This window comes from Pseudorasbora parva, chromosome 12 (genome assembly GCF_024679245.1).
Source record: "Pseudorasbora parva isolate DD20220531a chromosome 12, ASM2467924v1, whole genome shotgun sequence".
In the NCBI taxonomy this organism is placed as follows: domain Eukaryota; kingdom Metazoa; phylum Chordata; class Actinopteri; order Cypriniformes; family Gobionidae; genus Pseudorasbora; species Pseudorasbora parva.
This window is the reverse complement of record NC_090183.1, coordinates 10,733,134-10,744,061: the sequence shown is the minus strand read 5'-3', so window position 1 is coordinate 10,744,061 and position 10,928 is coordinate 10,733,134. Positions and strand designations below refer to the sequence as shown.

General features: G+C 37.1%; 1 protein-coding gene across 1 annotated transcript; it reads right to left on the bottom strand.

The window, feature by feature from the left end:
• Positions 1-6,120: 6,120 nt before the first annotated feature.
• LOC137093745 (uncharacterized) lies at positions 6,121-8,435 on the bottom strand. The gene is made up of 2 exons (XM_067458591.1): positions 7,834-8,435; positions 6,121-6,241 (listed from the first exon to the last, which is right to left on the bottom strand). The coding sequence occupies exons 1-2, from the start codon at positions 8,433-8,435 to the stop codon at positions 6,121-6,123; spliced, it is 723 nt and encodes a 240-aa protein (XP_067314692.1).
• Positions 8,436-10,928: the final 2,493 nt, after the last annotated feature.

Sequence of the window (10,928 nt, the reverse complement as noted above, 5' to 3'; positions counted from 1 at the left end):
ACGGCTGTTTACGTCCTGTCACAGGATGTCTGTGCTCAATCAACACAGTCTCCACATGTAGTGTACAACCACCAAACTAAAATGTTTGGTGTACAACCACTAAACTAAAATATAGTGAATCATTATAATGTGCTTTGTAACATTGACGTGTCGTTTCTTGATATCTTTCAAAAGTTCACACTTACATCCAGGGGTGTAGCCATCTTTTCAGAAGTGAGGGGGACAGAAATGTCGTAATTTATTGCATCTCTTGCTTTCGGTAAGATATTAAATACACTGCTGAACAATAACCACTAAGACATATAATATTTTATGCCAATTTTATGATTGGTTTATGTACTTCAAACACTTGTGCATTAAGTCTCCATAGATTTTATGCAATGGAAAAAAATGTATCATCATTACTCCAGTGTTCAGTGTCACATGATCCTTCACTAGTCACTCATATGAGGATTTGATGCTTAACAAACATTTATGATTATTATCAGTGTTGAAAACAGTTGTGCTGCTCATGTGGCTTCATTTTTGTGGAAACCATCATACCATTCAAACATTTGTGGTAAAAATTAAAAAAGAGAGAAATTAATACTTTTATTGATCCGACGTGCATTAAATTGATCACAAGTGATATTTGTAATATTACAAAAGATAATAATTTATTTAATAAATGCAAATAAATGCTGTCCATTTAACATTCTATCCATCAAAGAATCCTGAAAAGTAAAATGTATCATGGTTTTCACATTTTTAAGCAGCACAACTGTTTTAAACAGATAATAATCATACATGTTTCTTGATTATAAAATCCTCATATGAGAATGATTAGTGAAGGATCATGTGACACTGAAGACTGGAGTAATGATGATAAATTCAGCTTTGATCACAGGAATAAATTACACTTTACTATATATTCACATATATAGTATGCTGTTTTAACTGTATTTTTGATCAAATAAATGCAGCCTTGGTGAGCAGTCATTTAGCGCAGCATTATTGATATACTTTATTGTCAGTAATAGCCTACCTTGAGATGGCTTGAACAACACACATAAAGCATATATTGTCTCAATGGTCTGATTGTGTTAGATGTATAACTGTCTGTTGTGTTCTTTGTGTTTTGAGCATCCTTGTTAACGTGGCTGCCTCCCACGCAGAACGCTGGTTCGAATCCCGCTCGGAGCGGGTCGACTATTGGTGAGACCCAGTAAAAGTGCAAGGGATGCACAAAAATAAAAAGCACACTAATGTTTGAAAACGTTAGAGCAGTGGAAACGTGTTCTCTGGAGTGACAAATCACGTTTCTATATCTGGCAATCCTATGGCTGAGTCTGGGTTTGGCAGATGCCAAATAGATCTTGCCTGACTGCTTGTGTAAAGTTTGGTGGAGGGTGGGCTATGGTGTGGGGTTGTTTGTTCAGGGGTTGGGCTTGGCCCCTTAGTTCCAGTGAAAGGAACTCTTAATGCTTCTACATTCCAAGACATTTTCCCTTCCTGTTCCGAAATGACTGCACATTAGTGCACAAAGCAAGGTCCATAAAGACATGGATGGTGTGGTATTTGGTGGTCTTTATAAAATAAAGGCAGGCAGGCTTCCCAAAACTTTTGGCAATGTATTGTATGTATATGTGTATTTCTGTTTTTGTTTTACCCCTTTGTATTCATTTGTTTAACTGTGAAATGTTAAGAAGGCACTACTATGTAAGTGTGAGGTTAAAGATGAGGCAATTTTCAAGCGCACTCTCTTTCTTTGGATGGCATGGAAAGACGTACGCTTTTATCAGCTGTGATAAAAATGTGCTTGACTTTTTTAATTAATTATCGTTTATTGGATATTATGTTTAAAATGTGAGTAATTTTATTTTGTAAAACTGAGGTTACGTAAGTAATTGGAGACGTTCCCTTTTGATTCAGTTCACTTCAACATTGTATTTACTAACACTTATGGGGAATGTATAAAATCATGCCATGTTACCGTGAGGGATCTTGGCCCGACTAAGTATGTCAATCGTTCACACACAGAGCCATAATGAGTGTGGAATGAGATGTTTGTGCCTTCTGTTTTGCAACCATGAAATCGAAAGTAGGCTGTTAAAAAAGGACAAAGGGGTTTCAGTTTAAAAAAAAACATTCCTATGTCACGAACAGAAACAATTAAACGACAGACACAATGTTGATCAACACACCACACCCTAAGTGCTAGAAACAAAAAGTGAAATTATCTAGACCAATAGAAGAATTAGTTAGAACTAAATACAAAAATGTATTGCATGTTACATGAACAAATCTGAGAAAAATCTTATTGCTTTGTTTTCCACTCATCCAAGTCTTTTCAAGAACAGGATGCCCATCTTTGAACTTCATATTTAATTTCAGTGTTTTTTTGTTTGTTGTTTTTTTACATTTTATTGTCAGAACAAAAGTAAAGGGTTATGTTACAGAAAATCCTTGCAAAAAGTACAAATAAGAAACAGTATCTCTCATAGATAAGTGGAGTATTAGATAAGTAAAATCACATTTTAGAGAGTTAATGGATAAAGTGTTATAAACTATTGGCCACGTGAGCTTAATAGTTTCATTTTTCGTTTCAAAATGAGCAGCCTTTGCCCCCAGGACAGCAAAAAAGATTTGTGGAAAATCCCTGTACTTTTTTTTATGAGTCATCAAGCATTCAATTCATTATTGAAATACAATATAGCTGTAACAGTTAGTCCACTAGAGACAAGTTGCAAGTTGCAGAACCCAAGTGCAGTTTTATTTACAACATCCCAAAACATGAAGACTTTGACTTTGCTAAAACACTAACCATCAGCAGGTTACAACAAATAACACTTGATCAGGACCGAGGCAAACATGAGGGCTTAAATACACAAGGACTAAGGACTAGACAAGACACACCTGTAAACAATGATAAGACAATGAGCCAATGAAAACATGACAACAGAACACAAGAGAGCTCATGCCAGGATCATATGAGGGCAAGAAATTGCATGCAGAGGTGGACAGTAACCAAGTACATTTTGAGTACTGTACTTTACTTGAGTTAAGGGACACCCTGCGGTCTCATGGACACGCGCACACAGCGGCCAATGGCCATAGTCCACAAGACCGAAAGTGCACATAAAGTGTGCCATTTGAAATAGTAAGAGTGTAGCCTAGAAATCTAGACGCACCCTAGCGGCAGCAAATTTAATCTGCCCGCAAGTGCCGTCTAAGAACTCTCAATAAACTTCTGAGCTGTATTCCCCTCACTCTAGACGGGCCAATCACATCGTGTATAGAGTCGGCGGGGCCATAATGACGACGGCCGAGTTGCGTTTGCGTGCTTCTAGTAAACACAGAAACTGGCGAACGGCGGCAGTCTTTCGAATCAGCTTTGACCGCGACTCTGGAAGACTTGGAGTCAAGCTTTTCTCTGAGAAAAAAACAAAGAACGGCACTGAAGTCATTCTTAAAAAGGGACGATGTGTTCGGAGTTTAGCCGACCGGATACGGCATACGGATACGGTTGCTCTGGTTGGTGTAGCGCTATCCTATAGCGTGCAGAGGGAGTTTGAAAGACAACCGTTTATCCCGCCCCTCTGATTGAGTCCTGTCAATGGTGAGTTTCCAGACCAAACATCTTGATGTGGGTCTGGCTTGTCAGGCTAGTAAGAGTGTGCAATGTCGTGGAATGTATACACCAAAACTCATTTTGGCGTGTATATGATACGCATGTTATGGCGTATATATGACACGCTCCTGGGTAGGATTAGGGTGGTGGGGTGGGGGGTTCATATGTATAATACGCCATAAAATGCGTATCATATGCACGCGAAAAACAGCGTATAGCATAGGCACGCCAAAATGAGTTTTGGCTTATACATTCCTCGACATTGCACACTCGTACTATTTATACGCATTTTCTGGAGATCTGCCTGAAGAAACATGACAGTGAACATGATAAACTTAAAAACATGAACATGAAACAACCAAAAGACAGTGACAATAGCCTATAAAAATGTCACTAGTTGCATTCAAAAATCTATGATGTGTGAGAAAGAAAAAAGAAAAACGTCAGTCCGTCTTTCTTTTTTAATTTATGTATTTAGCATCAGACAAACAGTGTAATTCTTGTTACTGAACCACCAGTAGGTTGCTATATTGCCATTAAACAAAAAAGACATTTCTTTAGCAGACCCATAAGCAGCAGCATGCAGTGGTTTGAGTTAGAACATTTCACACTAGCCTCAAGTCACTGAGTGCAATCTCTCGACACTTACATGACATGATGCTGAATACCTGTCTAGATTTTTTTATTATATTCTGTGAAATAAAACACATTCTCATCTTAATTCAATTGTATTAACATGAAGGACACGTATGTATTTAGACAAATTGTTCAAAAGTATAAAGTGGAAACAAAGGCACAGTATATGACTAATAAAAATAGGCCTATAGGCGTACACAATAAAGCATATCTTGTCAAACATTTGTCTTTACATAATCATTCACTGACAATGATTAATCACATGCATTTTAACTATACTCTTTATTTTTCATTTAGTGTTATTTAAAACGATAAATTGCAATTGGATTTTAAACTGAATACTGAGAAAATTAAACATACAATTTTAATACTTGAAATCCTGAAACATGAGGTGTTAGCAATGCAAATAAAACAAATTCTGGTTCTGAATAATTGATTGAAAAGCTTATATAATTTTCATCATTCATCTTATTACTATTGAACTTGAAAAAAAATCACAACCTTTCTTTACCATTGAGAATACATTTTAAAAAGGTAGAATGAATCAAATAGTTTCAACAACAAAGAGATGCTAACGTATTAATTACAACAATCGTCATAATCATAATCATTCTGACACAGTACTTCTCAAACACTGACAGAACTGTATATTTGCATGTATTTCAGTTCTACTGTACATTCTTCAGTTTCCTGCAAATCACAGCCAATATTTTCCCTCTGGCTCAAAGAGTGTATTTATTACAGTTATTACAGAGTTTTTGGAGCACTTGACTAACATTCTAAACACTTGTCAAAATCTGCTAAGGGTTAATAATTGAACAACAGATTAAAAGGGATTTTCACTACAACACACATCTGCAGTTTTCATGGGTTTAAATCATATATATATATATATATATATACGACAGCTGAAAGTAACATTTTTGACCAACCGAACGTCAGTCTCTGAGGAACATGTCCTTTATTTAACCCTCAAAATAAACTTCAGTAAAAATAAGCATAATGAATTGGTGTGTGACAAAACAATTAGCTCACATGACGAGACATGAGAGCGGGTTTACAAGAACAAGATGATGATATTTTCCACAGTATTTGTAAGAAATCTATTGGATAAATAGTGTGCAGGTGCATTTTGAAATATTTTAACTTATCATTGTGTAATTTCAGTTCTACTTTCTGAGTATGAATTATATGCACTGAAAGATTGTTTATAATTGTATAACAATATACAACCACTGTAAAAACTTCAGAAAAGACTTCAGTACTGGGAAGATGAATGTGTGTTTAAACTGGGTCATTTCAGAAATGTGAAATTATTTTTTAATTTAGTGTACATTTAAAAGCACATTTTACACCTTTATACAATTTTATTAACAAGGAAACATCTTGCATTTAGACAAATTATTCAAAATTAGGCTATAAAGTGGGAAAAAAAACAGCAACAGCAACACAAGGCCACACATATTGGTTTACATAATCACTGACAAAGATTAATCATATGCATTTTAACTATACTCTTTTTATGTTTTATTTTATTTTTATTATTTAAAAAAAAATGCATATTAGATATTAAACTGAATACTCAAAACACTAAACAAAATTTTCATACTTGAAATCTTGAAACATGAAGTGCATGAAATTAAAAATGTCTGGTTCTGAATAATTGATTGAAAATCAGACTTGGAAAAAAATCACAACCTTTCTTTACCATTGAGAATACATATTCTATTTGAATTAAGGAAGAGGAAATCAAATCAAAAAGTTTAAACAACAAAGAGATCCTCATGTATAAATATAAACAATAATTACAACAATCGTCATAATCATCTCAGGAAACTCAACATTGAGGCGGTCAGCTGGTTCTGACTCCTCTCTCACACCTCTTTCAGCAGAATCCCATAAGGACGAATGGACTCCTCCACGATCTCCTTCTCTTTAGCAGCAGAGGTGCCGTCAGGAATCTCAATCAGCCAGTAGTCCGTTTTGCCACATACAACCCCAAATCAGAAAAAGTTGGGACAGTTTGGAAAACGCAAATAAAAAAAGAAAGATTTCTAAATTTACTTTGACTTGTATTTCATTGCAGACAATATGAACACAAAATATTTCATGTTTTGTCTGGTCAACTTCATGTCATTTGTAAATATGCATCCTTTCCTGTCATTCAGACCTGCAACACATTTCAAAAAAAGTTGGGACAGGAGCAATTTAGGGCTAGTAATGAGGTAAAAGGGTTAAATAATGATGTGATAGTGATTTGAAACAGGTGATGTCAACAGGTGATTGAAATTATGATTTGGTACAAAAGCAGCATCCAAGAAAGATCTAATCCTTTAGGAGCAAAGATGGGCCGAGGATCGCCAGTTTGCCAACAAATACGTGAGAAAATTATTGAAATGTTTAAAAACAATGTTCCTCAAAGAAAGATAGGAAGAGATTTGGATATTTCACATTCAACAGTGCATAACATAATTACAAGATTCAAGGAATCTGGAGGAATTTCAGTGCGTAAAGGACAAGGCCGCAAGCCTAAGCTGAACAACCGTGATTTCCGATCCCTCAGGCGGCACTGCATCAAGAATCGTCATTCATCTATAAGCGATATCACCACATGGGCTCAGGACTACTTTGGCAAACCTTTGTCAAGTACCACAATACGTAGTTACATCCACAAATGCCAGTTAAAACTGTACTGTGCCAAAAGGAAGCCTTATGTTAACAGTGTCCAGAAGCGCCTTCGACTTCTCTGGGCTCAGAGGCATCTGGGATGGACCATCACCCAGTGGAAATGTGTACTGTGGTCAGATGAATCAGTATTTCAGGTATTTTTTGGGAGGAATGGACGCCGTGTGCTCCGGACCAAAGAAGAAAAGGATCATCCAGACTGTTACCAGCAACAAGTCCAAAAGCCAGGGTCTGTCATGGTATGGGGTTGTGTCAGTGCCCTTGGCAAAGGTAACTTGCACTTCTGTGAAGGCACCATTAATGCTGAAAAGTACATAGAGATTTTTGAGCATAATATGCTGCCTTCAAGAAGATATCTTTTCCAGGGACGTCCATGCATATTTCAACAAGACAATGCAAAACCACATTCGGCACACATTACAAAGTCCTGGCTGCGGAGGAAGAGGGTACGGGTACTTGACTGGCCTGCCTGCAGTCTCGACCTGTCTCCAATAGAGAATGTGTGGCGCATTTTGAAGCGAAAAATGCGACAACGAAGACCCTGTACTGTTGCCCACCTTAAGACTTGTTTGCAGGAAGAATGGGACAAAATTACACCTGAAACACTTCATCACTTGGTGTCTTCAGTCCCTAAACGTCTTTTAAGTGTTGTGAAAAGGAATGGCAACTTTACAAAGTGGTAAATGCTTTACTGTCCCAACTTTTTATGAAATCTGTTGCAGGTCTGAATGACAGGAAAGGATGCATATTTACAAATGACATGAAGTTGACCAGACAAAACATGAAATATTTTGTGTTCATATTGTCTGCAATGAAATACAAGTCAAAGTAATTTTAGAAATCACTTCTTTTTTATTTTATTTGCACATTCCATACTGTCCCAACTTTTTCTGATTTGGGGTTGTACTTTCCTCATCTTTGGATTGATCCTGTTCTGCATCAGGACTCTGTATCTCTTCCCGGTCTTTTTAGATGTAAATTCTGTGCTGTAGCCAGAAGCCTGATCTATGTCGTATGTTGAATAGATTCCTCTCCCGTAGACTTGTCCAGGTCCTGCTTTGTAATGGGTTTTGATGATACTTGTAGCACCCTGAACGCTGGTTCCATGATAGGACACGGGCCACTCGCCAGCCACTGAGTGACTCCTCCATCCGTCCGTGCCCAGCCAGGCGTTTCCATCAGGGTACTTGTCCAGAACTTTGAGAGCAAAGCGGTACCATCCGCATGGACGTGTATATAGCTCACTACCCCGCATGCATACTGACTCGCCACTTAAATGTGTGAAATCGAAATCAAAGCGAGGTTCGAAGAATTCATCCATGTCCACAAATATCTCATTGCGTAAACCCATGTACTGAAGAGAGCTTCCCACATCACCGCTTACACCAAACAATTTCAGGCACAGTATGGCAGCAGTGAAAAAGTGATATATACTGAGTACAGTATAAGAATCCAGTGATCTGTTTGATCCAGTGTAAGGCTTCAGAAAAGTACCTCCGTTCATCGTGGTTCAGGCAGGCTGCACACAATGGAAAAAGTCAGTGTTGCTCTTATAGTTACAGTCAAACCAAACATTATTAAAAAAGACCAGCGGGTGCAGGATACTTTAGTTCATTTAGTGAGGATAGCAAAATAAAGTATTCTGTGACATATTATACCCAAATATTCTTCATACAGTGGACTTCCATTTAAATTTATTTTTAAAAAATTGGGACCAAAATTATTTAGACATTTTGACCTGAGGATGTTTTAAGTGTTTTTTCTTTAAAGGTGCACTATGCAACTTTTCCATCCGCTAGAGGGCACCTATTTAAAACAAAGGTGTAGTTTGATGATGCCAAGTTTGAGCATAGCATCTTGGGATATGTGGTCTTCACCTCACAGCCGGTGGAAAAGACTCGGGCAGAAATCATGTTGATGGATGCCGTTATTAACGTTACTGTAGTATGAACCAGGACCGAGTGTTGAGGAGCTGAGAAAGGCCACTGGAGTGATTGTTAATGAGCTGAACAACACACGCCACGCTAGCAGCGGGACTTTTATTATGACGGGACACAGTCGCCGGGCGCCGGTGCTATTTCTGTATGAGGTAACGTAGCTCTGTTTATCATATTAGATACATCTGAGTGTGTTGAAAATGTTATGACGTCATGTTATGACGTTACTCTATACGTTTGCTTGGCGGCTGCTGTGACACTTGTTCACACTGCTAAGAGTAAACCGTTTCTGCAGAAACTGAGGGTAACGCAGATATGAGGCAATTGACAGGAGACTCCCTCAGATATCCGGGCTCCTTGGGTAAAATAGAAATTTTCTCACAATTTACAAAGAGTTGGAAACATTTAGGATATTGTAAGAACTTAACTGAACAAAATATATATATAACAATGGTCTAGTGATTTTTGAATATTTTACTGCAAAAATACTACATAGTGCACCTTTAATTGCCAATGCGACCTTTTACACCACACACTCAACAGATTTAGCAAGTTTAGCATTGCTTGGCAATTGGTTGACATAAATTGGTATTATCTAATTGTGTTCTTAAATTTAACAGCTGACAGCTGATTGTAATCCATGACATACTTTTCTATCAAAGTTAACTCTTGAGTTCTTGTCATATTTTATTACCATTTCCTATATATACACATCTCCAAACCCAGCACAAATCGAAGATCTGACCATACCTTTAAATTTGAGAGCGCTGTCCCGAAATATCAGCGGATGACCGTACTTAGCTTAGCCAAGGTCCGGAACCTCTATGGAGTTTCAGTATTCAGGTTCAGATAATAGGTATGAAGAAAAGAATCACTCTGAGACTTCTTTAGAGAGGTAAACGAATTGGCCCATTCAAAGACGTTGGTTTACTTGCAAAGCTTCAGAATAAAAATTCCATTATAAAAACGAGTAATCTTCACCACGAGGTTCAGCCTCAAACACAGATATCTTTACATTTCACATCACATTTTATAGTTCATACAGAAGCACAGGATTAAAACCATCAGATCTAATTACTCAGATAGAGCAACCATTCACTACCATAGTATTTTTTCCTATGGTGGTGAATGGTTGCTCTATCTGCTTGGTTACAAACATTTTTCCAAATATCTTTTTTTAGTGTTCAACAGAAGAAAGAAACTAATACAGGTTTGGAACAACATGAGGGCGAGAAAATGAAGACAAAATTTTCATTTTTGGGTGAACTTTCCCTTATAGAAATCTCACTTACTAGTCAGCTGCTGGAATGATTTTAGTTCGCTTCTTCCTGACTTTGGGATAGGCAGAGATTTCCCAATCTGTTGAGTCTAAAATCAAACAGAAACCATACCTGTCAAATCATGAAAACAATTTGTTAGACTCTTTTTTTTTGTTTTGTTATTATTTGATGTTAGCCAATTACCAACAAAGCTATCATTATTTTTGTGCCCATGATTCTCTGATATATGTTATCTATTAAATCTTACCATCACCAGGCAGGTTCTATTCTGTACAGGGAGTGCAGAATTATTAGGCAAGTTGTATTTTTGAGGATTAATTTTATTATTGAACAACAACCATGTTCTCAATGAACACAAAAAACTCATTAATATCAAAGCTGAATATTTTTGGAAGTTTTAGTTTTTAGTTTTAGCTATTTTAGGGGGATATCGGTGTGTGCAGGTGACTATTACTGTGCATAATTATTAGGCAACTTAACAAAAAACAAATTTATACCCATTTCAATTATTTATTTTTACCAGTGAAACCAATATAACATCTCAACATTCACAAATATACATTTCTGACATTCAAAAACAAATCAGTGACCAATATAGCCACCTTTCTTTGCAAGGACACTCAAAAGCCTGCCATCCATGGATTCTGTCAGTGTTTTGATCTGTTCACCATCAACATTGCGTGCAGCAGCAACCAGAGCCTCCCAGACACTGTTCAGAGAGGTGTACTGTTTTCCCTCCTTGTAAATCGCACATTTGATGATGGACCACAGGTTCTCAAT